Source organism: Myotis lucifugus, unplaced genomic scaffold (genome assembly GCF_000147115.1).
Source record: "Myotis lucifugus unplaced genomic scaffold, Myoluc2.0 scaffold_751, whole genome shotgun sequence".
Lineage (NCBI taxonomy): Eukaryota > Metazoa > Chordata > Mammalia > Chiroptera > Vespertilionidae > Myotis > Myotis lucifugus.
In genome coordinates this window covers 285,882-304,052 of record NW_005871799.1, presented here as the reverse complement: position 1 = coordinate 304,052, position 18,171 = coordinate 285,882, and the positions used below count along the sequence as shown (strand labels likewise).

General features: G+C 59.5%; 2 protein-coding genes across 2 annotated transcripts in view; one reads left to right on the top strand and one right to left on the bottom strand.

Moving 5' to 3' along the window:
- Positions 1 to 12,213, top strand: part of DTX1 (deltex E3 ubiquitin ligase 1) — a 31,239-nt gene extending 19,026 nt beyond the window's left edge. The window contains exons 4-10 of the mRNA XM_014448047.2: positions 8,395 to 8,456; positions 8,815 to 8,976; positions 9,264 to 9,325; positions 9,771 to 9,929; positions 10,019 to 10,180; positions 10,279 to 10,368; positions 10,975 to 12,213. Of these exons, the coding sequence (XP_014303533.1) occupies positions 8,395 to 8,456; positions 8,815 to 8,976; positions 9,264 to 9,325; positions 9,771 to 9,929; positions 10,019 to 10,180; positions 10,279 to 10,368; positions 10,975 to 11,199 (922 nt within the window). The 3' untranslated portion in view covers positions 11,200 to 12,213. The remainder of the gene's footprint in view (positions 1 to 8,394; positions 8,457 to 8,814; positions 8,977 to 9,263; positions 9,326 to 9,770; positions 9,930 to 10,018; positions 10,181 to 10,278; positions 10,369 to 10,974) is intronic.
- Positions 12,214 to 13,335: 1,122 nt separating this feature from the next.
- RASAL1 (RAS protein activator like 1) overlaps positions 13,336 to 18,171 on the bottom strand; it is a 24,483-nt gene continuing 19,647 nt past the window's right edge. The window contains exons 15-20 of the mRNA XM_023746874.1: positions 17,481 to 17,648; positions 16,218 to 16,355; positions 16,006 to 16,141; positions 15,249 to 15,369; positions 14,149 to 14,222; positions 13,336 to 13,891 (exon numbers count right to left, since the gene is read on the bottom strand). Of these exons, the coding sequence (XP_023602642.1) occupies positions 13,752 to 13,891; positions 14,149 to 14,222; positions 15,249 to 15,369; positions 16,006 to 16,141; positions 16,218 to 16,355; positions 17,481 to 17,648 (777 nt within the window). The 3' untranslated portion in view covers positions 13,336 to 13,751. The remainder of the gene's footprint in view (positions 13,892 to 14,148; positions 14,223 to 15,248; positions 15,370 to 16,005; positions 16,142 to 16,217; positions 16,356 to 17,480; positions 17,649 to 18,171) is intronic.

Sequence of the window (18,171 nt, the reverse complement as noted above, 5' to 3'; positions counted from 1 at the left end):
CAGCCCCAGCAGGTCCAGGGGTCCCCAAAGGTGTGGACGGAGTCGGCGAAGAAGGAATGACACGGGCTCAGCGTTCAGTTGATCAGCATAGCGAGGTTCTCCCTCCAGGATCTCCAGCCAAGTTCTGTGTACAGGTTCTCTTGCTAGGTTCTCTCGCTAGGTTCTGTCTCTAGGTTCTCCAGCCAAGTTCTGTAGCCATGTTCTCTCCAGGATCTTTTGCCATGTTCTCTCCCTAGGTTCTCTCTCTAGGTTCTGTGTCCAGGTTCTGTCCCTAGGTTCTGTCTCTAGGTTCTGTCTCTAGGTTCTGTCTCTAGGTTCTGTCTAGGATCTCCAGCCAAGTCCTGTCTCTAGGTTCTGTCTAGGATCTCCAGCCAAGTCCTGTCTCTAGGTTCTGTCTCTCTCTAGATTCTGTGTCTAGGTTCTGAGTCTAGGTTCTGTGTCTAGGTTTTGTGTTCTGTTGTCTTGTTACATCTGTATTTATACCAGTTGATTTTAATCCTGTCAATTTCTATTGCAAAGGTTAGGGCGTTTCTTATCTCCATTCCAGGGAGTAAAGATTATGTAGCTTAAGGGTGATTGTTTGTAGTTAAAGTGATTAACTACCCCCCTGGCACTTAGTTAAGGGGTTTTATTCCCTCCCTAACTTCAGGGGAAAATCCCTACCTGGGAAAACAACCTTTCTCGGAGAGGTGACCTTGGTTAAAACACATAGTGCCAAGAAGGTGAGCAAACATATTAAGAACAGTATGCCATATACGCCAGGTCCCTTGAAACAGCAAGGATGGACCGGCTCCCGGCAGCCTCCCACCCCACCCTGGTCCCCAACACCCACCCCTCCACCCCAGACCTCACGGCCCCTCCCACAGTCTCACCTCTGAGTTATGGTGTCCAAATGTCCTCTCTACAAGGACCCCAGTCATGTCGCTCAGGGCCCGCCCGCGTGACCTCACCTCACTCACTTCTGCGAAGCCCCTGTCCCCACAGTCTAGGTGGGCCTGGCCGTCAGAATTCAACGAGAGAGGCCCGGGGAGCGCGATGCAACCCCGACAGTCTCTGCGACTCTCACAGCTGAGTCTTGGGCTCTTCCCGTCCGTGTCTCTCTGTCTGCCTGTCTGTGCCTGTGGCTCCTTCTCTCCCGCCTTTGCCTCCTCAGCTCTCTCCCTTCCCCTGCTCCCTGCTCTCCACCCTCCCGCTCTCCCACGCGGGACTCACGCAGACCCCGAGTCCAGTCCTGCCCCGTCCTTTCCCAGCGGGGCGACCCTGCGTGCCCAGCGCTCCCTCCCTGGCCTCCGTGTCCCCTAAAACACAGCGTGACCAGCACGGAAGGCGGAGTGGACTCTTCAGAGCGTCTGAGTCCACCCTCATCCCACCCTCATCTCAGCCCTGGGTGGGCCACAGCCCGGAGGCCCAGAGATGGCCACTGCCTTGCCCCAGGCCACACAGCCAGGGGGGCCGAGTGTCTCCAGGGCCGGGGTTTTTTCCACTCGCCCCTGTGCGGGGGCCGGGCCTGGGGGACCGCAGGGGTGGGGAGATCCGCCCTGCCTCCCAGAGGGCAGCGTCCAGCGCTTCGGAACACAGCTGCGGGCGGACTCAGAGTTTCCACCCCACGTGGTGGGGGGAGGGAGAGGGGGCCGCTGCAGGCCTGTTTTTCTGCACTGAGCACTCACATGTCGTCCCAGGCTCCCCGTGGCTGTGACACGCGATCGCCTCTCTGGTCATATGAGCCCCACTTTGCACGCGAGGAAATGGAGGCTCCCAAAGCCTGGCGCTTGCTCGAGGTCACACAACTAGGACTCTGACTCAGAAACCTCCCCCACCCCCCCCTCAGCCAGGGTGTTGGGGTGTCCCACCCTCCTGCCTGCCCTCTCCACATGTTGAGCCATGGTCCCAAAGACACCCCCAGCCCCCGCCACAGCCCTGATGGCACAGGGGGCCAGGGACCCCGGAGCAGGGGCTGAGTTTGGGCCCTGCTTCAGCATCTCCTCTCCCTCCAGGCCCGCTCTGGCCCTCGGCTTTTGCACCTGTGAGGGGGGGCTGACCACCCCCGGTCATTGTCCAGCTTGAGGCCAAATGTCAAAGCGGCTGCCTTTTGAAGTCTGTGTCACTGACACTGACATCCCCTCCGTGGCCGCGGGAGAGGGTGCATCTCCCCCTCCCCCCCCAGGCGGGAGGCTAGCCCCCTCCGTGCCCGGGGGATGCCGTTGGCGTTTTCACCCTCTGGTTCTTACTGAGCCTCTTCCTGTTTCCTGGGCGCCAGCGGCTCCTGCTTTTTCAATCGTTTGTTTCTTTGTTTGCCCTTCTCTTGGGCTGTTTGCTGCTTCGTGAGAGATCCGCACGCACTCCTTCTGCATTAAGGGTGCTGACCCTTTATCTGTCATCTTTTCCCCAGTTTGCTACTTCTTTTTACCTTCTTTCTACCTTGTGTTCATCTGTTCCTTAATTAATTAATCCATATATATCAAGCAACTGCTGTGTACCAGGTGCTATTCAGGACCCTGGAAATACATCAATGAACAAAGCAGACCACCCCCACCCTCCTGGAGCTCACATTCAATAAGCAAACAAGAAAAATAAATTCTAGAATATGATAGAGTCGTAACTGCTACAGAGTAAAAAAAAAAAAAATTAAAGGGATGTAGGGAGTGGTGAGAGGGATGTAATTTTAAATAAAGAGGCCAGGAAAGGCCTCCCTGAGAAGGTAACATTTGAGCAGAGATTGAAGGCGGTTGAGAAGTAGAACACTCAGAACTGGGGTGAGAGTTCCGCACAGAGGGCACAGCCTGTGCAAAGGCCCTGAGGCAGAAGCAGCTGGTATGTTGGAGGAGGCCCGTGTGGCTGATGAGGCTGCAGGGGGTGAGCCGTGGGAGAGGAGGTCAGACATGAAATGGGGCCAGTCCTCGGGGGCCCGAGGGCTGCGTCGGGGACGTTGGCTTTGACTTGTGCGTGAGCTGGGAGCCCGCAGAGTTGTGAGCCCGGGAGAGGCTGGTGTGACTTTGTTGTAACAGGGTCACTGGAGATGGAGAATAGCCTGCAGGTGGGGCTGAGGAGGCAGGCGGGTGGGGAGGTGGGCTTTGATGTGGTGGTTATGCTTGAGTGTTTTCCTTCTTCTTTTTTTTTTTTTTTACTCCTAGCAGTGATTTTACGTTTTCACTTAAAAGTGTCCACATTCTGTCTCTGCAGTCCTTTAATAGGTGTTACATCTAAATGCTTTAAAAAAAAAAAAAAGAACTGAAAAGCGCAACATGAGGAGTCTCGCCCTCAGTGTGTCCCCGCCTGGCCTCCCGCCGGCCCACCCTCCCCCTTCCTGGCCTCGCGGGTGTGCAGGGGCTGTAACTCGGCGTGACTGCTGTTTCCCCACCGCCTCAGCCTCGTCACGAGGTCAAACCAAACACCCCCACCCCACCCCGCAGACCTGAAGCACTTCCTGCCCCCGCTCCCTGGGAGGCCAAACCACACACTCCCGTCTGCACAGGACGCCCCAGGCCGTGGGAACCAGCCCAGTCCTCCTCTCCCCTCCCCTCCCCTCCCCTCCCCTCCCTTCCCCTCCCCTCCCCTCCCTACTGGGCCCCCCCCCACATAGCCCTGCACTGGGCAGCCAGGGAGACCAAGAAGGTGGGGGAGGGTGACCCTGATCCCCAGGCCTCTGGGTGAATCTGACCCCCAAGTGGCAACCGCCCCTCAAAACGTCTCCCTAGGGGACTTTTGCCCCTTTCGCCCCTAGAAGTGGACGGGTGTGCAGGGGTGAGAGGCCCTTTTGACAGAGGGGAAACTGAGGCCCATAGAAGCTCCGGGCTTGTCCAAGTAGACAGGTGCCCGAGCGAGGAAAGGGGACATGAGCAAGGCCTCCAGGCAGCAGCCAGACGGCTTGCACGTTTTGGGTCCGTGGGGCACCCAGTCTCCCCAGCGCTGGCCCGGCTGTCCTCAGGCTTCTGGCTTCTGGCTTCTGCAGAGGAGTGGGCGGGACCCGGTGGGCCCCAGGACTGTGGAGGGCGGGGGTTCGGGTGCAGGTGGATTGGGCACTGCAAGGGGACAGGGGACAGGAGCAGGCCCAGGGAGCATGGAAACCCCATGGCATGGCACTCTCACTTCTGCCCCCTCCTCACCCTCTTGGACCTGAATGACTGAGGCCTGGGCTCCCCTAGGCCTCCCAAGGGGCCCCTGGGTAAGTGCCAGGTGCTCTGAGGGCTCCTGAAGCCAATCGGGGGGCCTGGAAACCATCATCAGAGAACAGTGACACAGTTGGCAGGGCGTCCAGGGGCAGGGACACCAGATGCAGGTAGAGGGGTGGAACTCAGCTGCCCTAAGGGAGTGTCAGTGTGGCTTCCTGCTGTCCTGGGGCCTGAACTGCCTTAATGCCTGGGCCTGAGCGGGGTGGCCCGAGCGGGGTGGTCCGAGCAGACAGAGGGACCCACTGTGCAGCCTGCTCAGGGCTGAGCCAGCTCCAGGGCCCAGGGCACAGGGCCCAGGGCCCAGGCTTCAGCCCACCTGGAGGGCACAGAGGTCTCAGAAGGCTGGCACCTTCCCAGATGGCCCCACAGATCAGCCTGGTGGGATCACCCTGCCCACTGACTCCAAACTCCAGGACCCAGAGCCGGCTGGGTGACCCCAGTGAAGTCACTTCCCCTCTCTGGGCCTCAGTCCCATCATCTGCAAAAATAAATGATGAACCGATTCCATCCTGAGCCGTCTCTGCTCACATGGCAGCGACGCCCTGGAGCACGGTGTTGAGGAGGATTCTGCAGGTTTCTGGCTCCGTGGAAAGGAGTGCTGGGATTGATTGGTGTTGTCTGTTACGGGTGTAGTCCTACACCTGTCATATACTTGCCATCCCTGCTCCGATCTTGGGGGGAGGGGGGAGCTTTTGGCGTTGGAGCCCCTGTTTCTAAAGATATTAGACCTTCCTCTGAAGAGACCGCAGAGCTAGTGGAGCACTTCCTTATTGGGCTCAGCTTCCCCATGGAGTACTAACTGAGAACCATGTGAGCGAGTTTCATCCTCAATCCGAGGGTCACAGGGCCGGGTCGAGACGCTTCCAGAAGCTCACCATCTGGGGGAGGAGATAGGGGTGGAACCACACAACTAGAAAGCAAGAGCGAACATGCCTGCGTCCTCAGAAGAGAAACACAGTCCCGTGGGAATGGAAAGGAGGCGTGGCCATGAGTTCGCTTGATGGGGATCCGAAGTGGCCTCCTGAAGGCAGTCACCTTTCAGCCTGTCTGCAGGCGGCCGGTGTGAGCTGTCTGGGCTCCCCAAACCCTGGCCACGGAACGCCTGCCTCCAGTTGGATGGGGAGCATTTCCGGGCATTTCCTCGAGGACGTCCGCTCGGGCTGTTCCCACAGGATGCCGCTGAACGTGGTCACTTAGGATGAATGCTGGCCGAGAACCTCCAGGACCAGCGGCTGCCGGGGGGCTTCTCTGGGACTCCTGCTCAAGGCTCACTTCAGACGTGTAAAAAAATGCCTGGGGACAATGTCCCGGAGCACGTGCACAGGTGTCCCCTGGGACCCTCCCCCCAAAATCCGGGCTGCCTTCATTCGTTCACGAAATAAGTGTTCACTGAACATCGACTATGTGCTAGACATTGGATGGTCGGGGGAGGGGGGCTCTCTGATGAGGTGGGGTTGCAACAGAGATGGAGTGAGCCCTCCCGCATCGGGGGGCAGGGGGCACAGCAAGTGCGAAGGCCTTGAGAGGGAACCGTGCTCCGCAGGTTGTAGCAGCAGCAGGGGTGTCTAGAGCAGAGAGGTGGGGGGAGTAGGAGAGGAGGTCACAGAGGCGGGGAGGGCCTGGTCATGCCCGAGAGTTTATGACATCAGGTCATGATCAGTGCTGTGACCAAAACAAGTAAGTTAAGAGCAAAGAGAGAGGTGTGTCTGGAGTCAGGTGGTGGGGAAGGTCTCTGATAAAAAGACATTTATTAGGACAACCGGCCACAGTGGCTCAGTTGCTTGAGCATCATCCCCCAAACCGAGAAGTCACTGGTTGGATTCCTGGTCAGGGCACATCCCTGGGTTGTGGGCTCCATCCCCAGTAGAGGGAGTGCAGGAGGCAGCCGAATGATGTTTCTCTCTCTCCTTTTCTCTTCCTCTCTCTCTAAAACCAACAAAACCTTTTTCTTTTTAATTAAAAGAAGACAGTGGGGCAGAAGCCTGTGTTAAGTGAGGAAGCAGGACATGTGGCTATCTGGGAAGAGCATACTGGGAGAGGGATCCGCAAGTGCAAAGGCCCTGGGGTGGGAATGTGCCTGGCATGTGTGAGGAGCGGCAGGGAGACCAGGGGCGCGGGGGTGGGGGGATAGGGGGTGAGCATGGGGGAAGTGGAGTTCCAGGGGTCAGTACAGCCCCATTTACTCTGAGCAAGGTGGGAACCAGAAGGGATTGAGGGCAGAGGACAAACAGGATCTGATGGGGGTGGGGAACGGGCAGGAAGACCAGCGTGGCTGCGGACCCATTTCTCCCCTGGGGTGGCCAGGCCTGGCTTCTGGTCCGAGCAGATTTCAAGGGGATTTAAAGATTCCTGTGAGCCTTTGCCAGGCGGGGCCCCAAAAGGGCGGGGCAGAGCGTGAAGGGTGGCCCCGCTTCCGGGAGGCCTGCGGGCAGCGGTCTCCTGTCCAGGGCAGGAGGATGTTCTCACTGACTTGGAGGAAGCAGCACATCCCACATCAAAAGGGGGCCCAGGTGGCTCCCACGCTCGGGTGTCGTGGGAACCCTGCTGCCTGGGTTCTCGCAGGGAGCCTGCCGGTCGAGAGGGGCTGGGGGCTGCTCGGGGACTGTCCCCCAGCTCACTGAGAGGTAAATAAAAAACAGCCCCGCCGTCACGCCCCACTCACCACCCCCTTCCCGGGAGCAACGCTGACTTTGGTAACCCAGGGCTCTGTGGTCTTTAAGGGGCGCCAGAAATCGTAAGAAAGCTGAGACCTAAACCTTCCCAGGCCACAGGCTCTGCACGACCAGGGCCAGGAGCTGCCCCCAAGTCTGCCAAGCGGACTCTGCTTGAAGCCAGCTCCCTGATGCCAACTGTGCCTGCCAGGGCCCGGTGACAAGGCAGCATTAGCCAGGCTCCGTCCTCAGCAAGCAGGCTCTGGGGCTGGAGCAGCTTCTTCCCCAGCTGTCCCTGCCCCCGCCCTTCCTGCACCCCTTCCTGGCACAGCCCCCAGGCCCCCCGGGCTGCCCCTGGCTTTCAGAACACACTTCTTTATCAAAATGCACCCATCCAGGGACCACGCCCCTCCACCGCTGAGCACAGAGGTCGGGAAGACGCAGACAACACACTGTGCAGGTCACAGCAGGCTTTCTCACCCAGCTCCTGTAGGTGAGGTGTCATTATCCCCATTTTACAGATAAGGAAACTGAGGCTCACAGAGGCTAAGTGACTTGCCCCAGCTTGTCACGGCAACACATTCATGGTTTCCTCTCCACAATGGAGAGAAGTCACGCCATGATTTAGGGGGCGGAGGTGCAGAGAGGTGAAGCTACTCATCCAAGATGACACAGGGACAGTGGCGATGGGGACAATGATGGTGTTGCTATTAGAGTCTTTCTCAGGTACCGGGGATGGTGCTCGGCCCTTGACGTGTAGAACTTCATTGACTCTTCACAGCGAACAGAAGGAAGGTGCCACACTATCCATGTTACACAGGAAACAGGCTTATGGGCTTAGGAGGAGGAAGAGGAGGAGGCGCTGGGGGCCACCCAGCTGGTCAGTGGTTGACCTGAGATGTGAGAGCAGCTCTGGGTGATTTCCAAAAGTCAGAGCTCTCTGGGGGGAGGGCGAGGAGGACAAGCAGACTGCATTTCCCTAGGGCCTCCTCATTTGAAGAGAGGACAATGCCTACGTCTCAGGACCTGACGGCAGTAGACATTGCAGGGATGCAAAAAATGTTCATTGTCAGATGTCTTTGGAAAACCTGGGTTTGCCATCGCTAACCATATTTCCTGATGCAGGACTTATCAGAACCTTTCATATGCTCATATATGTTGTAAATTTTCCAAGAGGGAGACTTTGAAGTGTTTCCTAACTTACTGGACCCCTGAATCCTTCTTTCCCAAAACCTTTGATGGGGATTAGGCCTCATAGAGCAAACTGTGAGAGAGGCGGGAATGACCAAGTCGCTGATGGGTGGGTTTCAGGCACAGTGGCCAGTGAAAGGGAGCCGTGGGAACCCAGGTGCTCTGACCAGGGAGGAGGCCGGCTGAAGAAGGGGAGAGTCGGTACCAAGTGTAGGGGTCCTGGCCACACCCACCTTGTCATAGAAGGGTGTGGCAGTAGGCATGGAGTCCCCTGGGATCATTCTGGATGACTGGGACAGGCACAAAGCGGTCACGCTGTGCCCAGGGTCCCTGGACCCTCTGGTGTGGGGACTGCAGCCTCTTCTCTTCTCTTCCCTCCTCAGGGTCCCCGCGCTCCCGGTGAAGAACTTGAATGGGACCGGCCCAGTCCACCCGGCCCTGGCAGGTGAGATCCAGCCCACGAGGAAGAGAGGAAGGGGGCCCACCTGTTGGCTTCTTGACTCCACCCCTTAATGAGCTCGTGGGCGGGGCCCCGAGGACACACCCTCTCTCATGACATCAGGGTGGGCGGGGCCCGCAGAAGGCATTCTTCTTGGCTTCAACCTGGGGTGGGGTTGAGGGGGGAGGCCCAGGGCACACCCCGCTCATCCACCTGAGAACCCCAAGATCCCTGGATGCCAGCCGGTAGGCGGAGTCTGAGAGAGAGGCCCCCTGCGTACACCCCATAACAGAAGGGTGGGAAGTGCGGGGTGGGCGGGGCCTGGGTGGCGCCCCGCCCCTGACTGCCCAGGCCACGCCCCCAGGGATGACCGGGATCCTGCTTTGCGCCGCCGGGCTGCCCGTGTGCCTGACCCGGGCACCCAAACCTATCCTGCACCCGCCGCCGGTGAGCAAGAGCGACGTGAAGCCCGTGCCCGGTGTGCCTGGGGTGTGCCGCAAGACCAAGAAGAAGCACCTCAAGAAAAGTATGCCCCCGTCCCCCCACCCCTGAACTGAACCCCACTAACCCTGACCACAATCCCTCTGACGGTCAGCTCCAATTTGCTCCTGGACTGACGACCTCACCTCCATCTCCTGATCTCAATTCCGTTCCCCCGACCCCTTCCGCACGAACTCCAAGTACATCCACCTGCAGCAACCCCTGACCTTTCACCCCTGCCAACCCCACCTCTCCAACCCCTGACTCCATCCCGAGCTGCGGCCTGGGGTAGACTCGGGGCGCCCTCCAGCCCACCCCCTTGTGTCCTTGCAGGTAAGAACCCTGAAGATGTGGTTCGAAGGTACATGCAGAAGGTGAAGAACCCACCTGATGAGGTGAGCGCCAGGGGCCGAGGGGACCCGGGCTGAGGGCGGCCTTGCCTGCAGAGAAGAGAGCCCTCTCTCCCCCTCCTCTCCCCTCCCCTCCCCTCCCCTCCCCTCCCCTCCCCCCATACGAATTCCTCCTGGTTCTGTTACAGTCCCTCCTCCCAGTTTGTGGGTTTGCCTTTTCACTCTTCACAATGTCCTTCGATAAACAGAAAGCTGAGTGTAATAGAATCACAGGTGTCAATCTTTTGGCGATTGACAGTTTTTGTATCTTATTTTCACCCATAGTTTTTAGGTTTTGCTGCTGACAGTCCTTTAATCTCTTTGGGGGGGTAAAGGGGGGGAACCACATATCTGAATTTGGTAGATGGGCGTCCTCTCCCTGTGATAGTTGGGTGCCCGAGAAGGGACGCCCTGCCCTGCCCAGCCCTCAGCCTGCCCCCTGTGCCCGCAGGACTGCACCATCTGCATGGAGCGGCTGGTCACGGCGTCCGGCTACGAGGGCGTGCTGCGGCGCAAGGGTGTGCGGCCGGAGCTGGTGGGCCGCCTGGGCCGCTGCGGCCACATGTACCACCTGCTGTGCCTGGTGGCCATGTACTCCAACGGCAACAAGGTGGGCTGGGGGACGGTGCGTGGGGGGCTGGCGAGGGAGCCCCATGGAGCCGGGGCCTCGGGGACCTCACCCAGCCTCCCCTGCTGCAGGACGGCAGCCTGCAGTGCCCCACCTGCAAGGCCATCTACGGGGAGAAGACGGGCACGCAGCCCCCCGGGAAGATGGAGTTCCACCTCATCCCCCACTCGCTGCCTGGCTTCGCGGACACCCAGACCATCCGCATTGTCTATGACATCCCCACAGGCATCCAGGTGAGCCCCCTCGGACCCCTGACGCCAACTCCTCCGACCCCTCCAGAGGCGCCCCCCACTCCTGTCTGTGGTTCCAGCTCTGCTGCTCCTTCCCGCAGGGCCCTGAGCACCCCAACCCAGGCAAGAAGTTCACCGCCAGAGGCTTCCCGCGCCACTGCTATCTGCCCAACAACGAGAAGGGCCGGAAGGTGGGTGTCGTGCAGCTGCAGGGCTGTGGGCCAGGGCCTGCTCTCACACTCCTCCCCACACCAGCAGGGCCCGGGACCACCTAGTGTGCGTCTAGCCCTGCCAGGCATTGCTGAGGTCAAGGTCTTAGCTCCATGTTACGGATAAAGAAACAGCCTCAGAGAGGGCAAGTAACTTGCCCAAGGCCACACAGCCAGTCAGTGGTGGAGCCTGTATTTGAACCCAAGCAGTCCCGGCTTTTCACCACCACATTATAGGTGTTGTGTCTGCTTCTACTTATTGTTTTTCGAGAGAAGCCAGAAATGCTGATTTTCATGTGAAATCTGCAGGTTTTTAAATATTGCCAACAAAGTCACATAGTGTATGGGGTCCAAACCAAGCTGCAGAGGGCCATCGCTTTGAGACCCTCCCTTCACCCCAGAAGAAACAGGCAGATAACTTGGAACGAGTCCGTCCAGGGAAGGAAACTGCCAAGCCCAGCCGCCACAGGGCCTCCTGCTGGGCTCAGGGGGCCTCATGGAGCCACAGTGTGGCAGGGAGGGGAGGCGGGGCTGGAGGGGGCCATGGGCGGGGCTACCTGTGACCCCGCCCACCGCCCGGCTCTGCAGGTGTTGCGACTGCTCATCACCGCCTGGGAGCGGAGGCTCATCTTCACCATCGGCACGTCCAACACCACGGGCGAGTCGGACACCGTGGTGTGGAACGAGATCCACCACAAGACCGAGTTTGGATCCAACCTCACGGGCCACGGCTACCCGGACGCGAGCTACCTAGACAACGTGCTGGCCGAGCTCACCGCCCAGGGCGTGTCGGAGGCCACGGCCAAAGCCTGAGGCCCCAGGCTGCCCACCGTCCCTCCTGCTTGGCCCCTGGCCCAGCACAGGCCTCCCTCCACCAGGTCTGTCCTCCTGGTGGCCCAGGTTCAGGGCTGGGGAGGAGCCTGTGGAAGAAGCCAGAAGCGCTCTGGACATTTGGCTGGTGGCCACTGGGAATGATGGGAAGACGGCAGGCCGGCCAGCTCCGACTCTGGGAGGGTCGCAGGGAGAGCACCAGAGACCACAGCGACCTCCCTCCCACCCCTCACACTAACAGTGTCCTGTTGAACACATGCACGCACACCCACGTGCCTCTACTTGCCCCCAGTCTGGGGGGGAAGAGACAGAAGACCCCTGTGACACTCCATGTGGATCCCGTGTGTGTCTGTCACCTCCGTTCGTACAAGCTTGTCTGCCAGCAGGAGGATTCAGGACAAGCACGTAGGGACCTGCTGGGGCTCCTGGGGGAGACGGGGACCCTTGGGGAGCTCCGCTGACCCCGTCTGTGTCACCATCTCTGCCCTGAGCAGTTCTGCAAAGGGGCCGGCCAGAGAGAGGGGGCCTAGAGGTATCATTTGTGCTCCTGTCTCCTCACCCTCTGGGACCCTGACCTCCTCCTCCTCCTCCTCCCCTCCCATCCCCAGGCCTATGTCTGTCCCGGATAAAGGCGCTGTTCTCCTTTCCTCCCACCCCATCCTCTCCACCAAGTCGTTCGTTTCCAATGTCGAGACCCAAAGGCCGGGGCTTCTGGCTTCGGGAGCGAGGCGAGGAGGCCTGGCTTAAGCCAGTGGGTCTGAAAAAGCAGACTGGAGAGCAGAGCGTCCATTTCCCTCACTTGGAAGTGGGCAGTGGGGTGGCTGATGGTCTCCACCAACCAGGGGCCTGTTGCCCAGGCAACTCACCAGCTCCGCCTCTGTTGATTGGCTGCCACGGTGGAAGTCAGCCAAGAATTAAAGGGACGCCAGTGATCGCTCTTTTGAAAACCTACCAGTCCCACTGTGGGTGGAGAAATAAACGGTCTTTCTCCTCCTCGCCCTGTCTTTTCCTGCCAAGGAAGGAGGGCGGGGGGCAGCTCTGTTCCTGGGGACCTTGCAACAAATGACGACCCTAGGACCGTTGCCCCTCCTGGCCTTGGGCAGCTGGCGAGGCAGGGTCCCCATAATTCTCTTGTCCGGGGGCAGAGGGTGTGATGGTGGCAGAGGCAGACCTACCCAAGAGGACAGAGGTTAAGGTTTGTGCTCGGGCAGGGGCACCAAGCAATGCACACAGTGCTCCCTGTACAATTACTAGGAATGAGGGGCTTGGCTGGGAGCTCAGCGCCTCTGGGAAAGTATGGGAGACGCATGACCAGCCCCTTGGTACCTCCGAACCCCAGTCTCTGCCCTGGAGGAGGAGGGCCAGGTTCTGTCTACCGAGGGAAGGGCCAATCCCAGGATCTGCAACAAGCTTCGGATCGGCGTTTGCAACAGCCAGGAATGCCCAGGTGGCTGTTGCGGGTGCTGCGGCTCCAAGCGACCCCTGCTGGCCACACATGGGATAGCGCCGCATCCTGCTCCACCTCCCAATTCAGGTAGGTTCTGTCCCACCCTATAGTCACACAAAACCAGAGTCCTTGGAGGCCCTACCAGGTCTGCCCGTTGGGTGTTTCCAAACATTTTATCCTCTGGGATTCATTCTTCAACAGGCTCTCACCCCAAACTCTAATAGGTAAAATCGCCCAGCCCCGTGATCCTCAAATCCCATGATCCTCCAGGTCACCTGAGCAGCTTGTTAAGAATCCTGACTCCTCCCACCCACAGTCCTTCAGGTTGTGATGCAGTAGATCCCGGTGCGGCCCAGGGAGCTGCATTTCTAGCAGACACCCCGCGGGGGAGGGGAGGCTTGGGGCCACAGTCTGAGAAACTCCTCCCTGGTTCCTGAGCTATTTCTAAGTCACTCCCTCCTCGTTTTATACAGGGTAAACTGAGGCTCAAGGGGGGAAAGGAGCCTGGCTGAAGGTGTCCCAGACTCCCAGGGTCTGTCCTGGGCCTTGCACATTGCGCTCCCAGCCTGTTCTTCCTGAGGCACCTGATTCTGGAAGCTTGTGGTTAGGACCGTCCGCCCAGGGCACGGCTCAGGAGGATCAGTGCGGGTACAGTGATTGGCAGACATGAAAACAGGAAGGGCTGAGCCTGTTTAGTGCTTGCCTAGGGCAACAAGGCCACATGGGCATGAGGGATTCAGGTACAGCTGTATCCAGCAGCCTCAGTGGGGTGGGTAGAGGCCGGTCCCGTGAAGCAGAGACCTCAGGCTGAGCCAAATGAGTCAGGTTCCTTATCCCAGCCACTCCAGTCTGCCTCGACCCAGTCAACTCAGAGAGTGAGACTCCTTCAGTGCGAGGCTGGCCCCCTGCCTCCACGCGCCAGGCTTTGGGCTCAGAGCATGTGGGACTGGGAGGTCTCCGGAAGCCTCCAAGCCTCAGTATCGACGAAGAAGGTACAGGACAGTCGCAAGGAGACTCCTGGGCCAGGGTGCACTGAAACGGGCCCAGTGGCTCCTCAGTCTTCTCCCAGGCTGCCTGTGGCATTTCCTCAGGGCCCGCGGGGACCCGAGACCGCCTTCCTCTGCTCCTGCCGCTGGAACTCCTCATGGGCTCGATCCAGGTCCTCCAGCACCTCCAGCAGGCGGGCCGCTGCTTCTCTCTGCCCAGCCAGGGCATCGGGACAGGCCCCTGGGAGGGAGGCAAGGGGGCCCCAGGGGCTTAGCCAGGGCAGGGCAGGCTGCCAGAGCCCACACCCAGTGGCTCTCTCGGGCTCCAGATTTGCCTTGTGCCATGAGAATCCTTAAAGGGACTAGAACCCACACACACAGCCTTGGGCCTGCTGGTGGATACAGGAGAGGGGCTTGGAGGTCTCGGGGATGTACTCGCAGGTTGTGGGAGGTGTCAGAGCGGGCCAAGGAAAGGGACCGCCTTAACTTGACCCTTACCTTCCATGGCCCCGGAGTCCTCCATGTCTGCCTCCGGACTTGAATCCATGTTGAAATCCTCCAGGAATTTCATCCTAGAAATTGAGAGGGAGAAAGACAAGGCTGAGCCCTGCCTTAGGGATTCTCCGCTGGTTGCAGGAGACGTTCAGGTTCTCACTAACCAGCACCACCCGCATCCTCATCACAGCCAGGGTCTATAGCAGCGGTTCTCAACCTGTGGGTCGCGACCCCTTTGGCGGTCGAATGACCTTTCACAGGGCTCGCCTAAGACCATCCTGCATATCAGATATTTACATGACGATTCATAACAGTAGCAACATTACAGTTATGAAGTAGCAACGAAAATAATTTTATGGTTGGTTACAACATGAGGAACTGTATTTAAAGGGCCAGGAGGTTGAGAACCACTGGTCTATAGAGTCCCAGACACTGTTCTCGGCCCTTCGATGGGTTAACTTATTCAATTACCACAAAAAAGGATCTGAGGTAGGTGCTTCCTATTACCTCCGTCTACTGATGATCACTGAGGCACAGAGAGGTAAATAACCTGCCTAAGGCTGCACAGCATCACAATAGTTACCATTTATCGAAAGCTATCTATATGTGGCCCGGCAGCTACACAGGGCTCTACCTGTATTACCTCATTTGATCCTCAGGACAACCCCATGAGGTGGGTACTGTTACTAACCCTGGTTTCCAAAAGAGGAAACTAAGGTACAGAGAAGGTAAGCAACTTGCCCAAGACCACACAGCCAGCTTGTGGCCAGGCCAGGATTTGAACCCACACAGGCCAGCTTCAGCACCCACTCTGCAATGAGTTGGAAGAAATCATTGTCGCTGGATAACAATGACCCTGAGACCAGGAAGGGGAAGGGGCACAGCCACGGTCTCTGGAGCCCCAGGTACTAGAAGATGCTAAGATCCAGGGATGAGGGTCCACCTGAGGGTGCTTCCCCACCCTCACCTTGAGCTTGACCCCCCCCTCCGCCCCACCCTCAGCTGATGCACACGGAAAGAATGACTAGATGAGTAGGGGAGGCCTCAGTGGGCACCTGGCCCAGCTGGTCCTGGGGGTGAAGTGGGATGGGGGGGGCACCCACCTGAGCTGGTCCCGCCCCAGGAGCAGCTGCCGATACACCATCTGCGTCTCAGCATCGGGATCCAGGGGGTCACTCCAGTCTCCCAGGGTGACGGCCGAGTGTGTGTGGCTGCAACCAGCAGCTAAGGGAACACAGCGTCATCCATAACCCCTCTCATCCCCCCGCCCCCCATTAGCCCCCAAGGCAGGCTGTCAGCAAGCCCTGCCCCTTCCGCCTCTACTTCAAGCCCCTCTGCCTCCACCCTCGCCCAGCAGAGCACTGGCCTCACCTCTCTCCAGCCTCCCACAGTCTAGGCACCAGCCACACGGAGCCTTTTAACCTTCCTGCCCTCTCTGCCTCCAGTCCAGGCCTTTGCTCGCCTGCAACATCCTTCCTTACCCCATCCCTGAGCCCAGCTTCGCTGCTCCACTCCTACTCTTCTCAGGTCACATCTAAGCAGCACCTCCTCCAGAAAGCCCTCCTTGATCTCCTGCCCGTCCTCTGAAGTCCCCAAAAGCCCCGTCTTGGCACTTAGGAAGCGGTATTACAAGTGTCTGGTTATTCGCTTGTCTTCCCTGAGAAGAGGCCTGACGCCTGGTGCGAAGTGGGTGCTTACAGGGATTCATACCCCACATCTAATCCTCCCCAAACCGTAGGAAGGAGGCCTGTTATCACCCGCATTCCACCCTTGAGGAGCCTGATGTTGCTCAGCGAGCCCAGACAGGCTGAATGGGCAGGGTGGGGGAGGGCGGAGCCTGAGCCCGCCCTGCCCCCTCACCTGAGAGCTCCGCCTGGAGGCAGCAGGTCCAGCGCGCGCCGCGGAAGGCACCGGGGTGGCAGGTGGCCAGCTTGTCCGGGTTGGGGGCGCTGGCCTTGCGCAGGGCCGACAGCCATTGGTTGAGGTCGTTCACGTTCTGCAGGGAGTGGGGGGTCAGGGGTGAGGTGGGACTCAAGGGGCGCCCCGCGCCCCCCAGCCTGGCGGCGGCTCACTTTGCACTGGAGGTAGGTGGTGTGCAGCGTCCCCGAGCCGTCCTGCGTCACCACCTGCATCACGTGCGGCAGCTGGAAGGCGCCCTCGTCCACACGCTCCACGGCGCGGATGTGCGACACGGGGATGGAGGAGCGCATCTGGGAGACAGGATTGTGCTGCAGGGAGGGCTGGGAGCTGGGGGCGAAGGGGCTGGAAGCTGGGGGGGGGGGCTGGGAGCTGAGGGTGGGCTGGGAGCTGGGGGGTGGGCAGGGCGGGGACAGCTTCCCTCTGGGTGTGTGCACCACGTGGTGTCCCCGGAGGTGGGGACATTCAACCTCGTGTGTCTGTGATCTGTGCGCATCCCCACTCAGCCGTTCCATGATGCCCGACAGTGTAGGGCCTACACTCTAAGTGACTTCTCTGGGCATCAGTTTCCACCATCACTGCCATCCTCCTCCTCCTCCCCCCTGACATGGCACTCGGGCTGTGGTTCTCAGCACTTCACATTTACCAACTTGTTCCCTCATCCCAACACACCCCTGCGGCTGGGCCCATTATTCTCCCCATTGTGCAGATGCGGAAACTGAGGCCCAAGAGGTCATTCACCGGGTGGAGCCAGAATTGGAAGCCAGGGAGGTGAACTCTAGAATCTACGCTCTGCTGACCAAGCAGACACACCAAGTCGGCACCCTCTCCGCTGTTCGCTGTTGTTCATGTTGTGTACACAGACGTGGGTGGACCCAGTGTGTGTGCGTGTCTGTTTGTGCTGGACGGGAATGGCAGCCCCATGGGAACGGGGATTCTGTCTTGTTTGCTGCTGTATGCCCCGTCCACACCTAGCACACCGCCCCGTGCGGAGTAGGAGCTCAATGAACATTTAACGAATGAATGGGAGTGAACGAATGCCTGATGTGTGTGCCCAGCAGCCGGGCATGGGCCTCTCCGTGAGCATTTGACGTGAGTGTCCACGGTAGTGGGCAGAGACCTGGCTGGGAACAGCGGAGGGTGCTTAAGCATCGTCATTGTCGCCTGTCCACATCGGGGAGGGTACGCGTGGGGGGGGGGTGCACCTTCTGAAGCGCGTTTGCTGGGGAGTGTGTAGGCGTAGGCCTGTCCCTGCCTGGGCCCTCACACCTGGGCCCAAGGGTGTGAGCAGAGCCTGGCCTGAGAATTTGAATTTGCCAAGTTGCTATGGGGCCTTGGGCAAGTCCTCGGGTGCAAAGGCCGCTCGCTCTGTGAGGGGCCACCGCTGGCAGCGCCTCCGTGGTGGACGGCAGGCCCACCTGCCAGTCGGGACTCTTGGAGTAGGAGAGGGTCTCGCCGCTGAGCCAGAAGTAGCGCTTCTTGAAGGCAAAGCGTGTGGCCAGGCTGCCGGGCTCCTCCTTGCGCTTCAGCAGGTAGCCTTCTCGGACAGTCACGGAGGGCGGGACCAGGGCCCTGGCCGGGCCCCCAGCCTCTGGGAAAAGGGGAGGGGACAGTGAACCTTCCCATCCAGGCTCCGCGTGGCCAGGGCCTGGGGATGAGCATGATTCTCTGTTCCCGTGTAGTCCACTCCCTCCATAGGGAAGGGTGTCCCTGATGGCTGGGCGGGGAGCACAGACCGGCCTTGATTCCTCTCTACCGAGGGACCTGCAGGTAGTGTCGCAGGCAGCCAGCAGGGGGAGCCATGCCATACGGAGTCAGTCCAGGGAGTGCCTGAGATCAAGCCACTCGCTGGGAGCCCAACACAGGCTCCTCCCCAGCACCACAGGGACCCCTCCAGCCACACGGGGCTCCACATTTCAACAGGTTGCTCCTATGCGACTTCGACCCAACCCTCTCGTGACCTGGGCCCCACACTGTGATGTGGACTCAACCCCAACTCTGCTTAAAACTGCCCTGCGGCTCCATTTCACTCCAAGTCAAAGCCAAAATCCTTCCCACTGCCTACAAAGCCCCACGCAACCTGGCCCCTCACCCCTCCTTTGCTCCCCC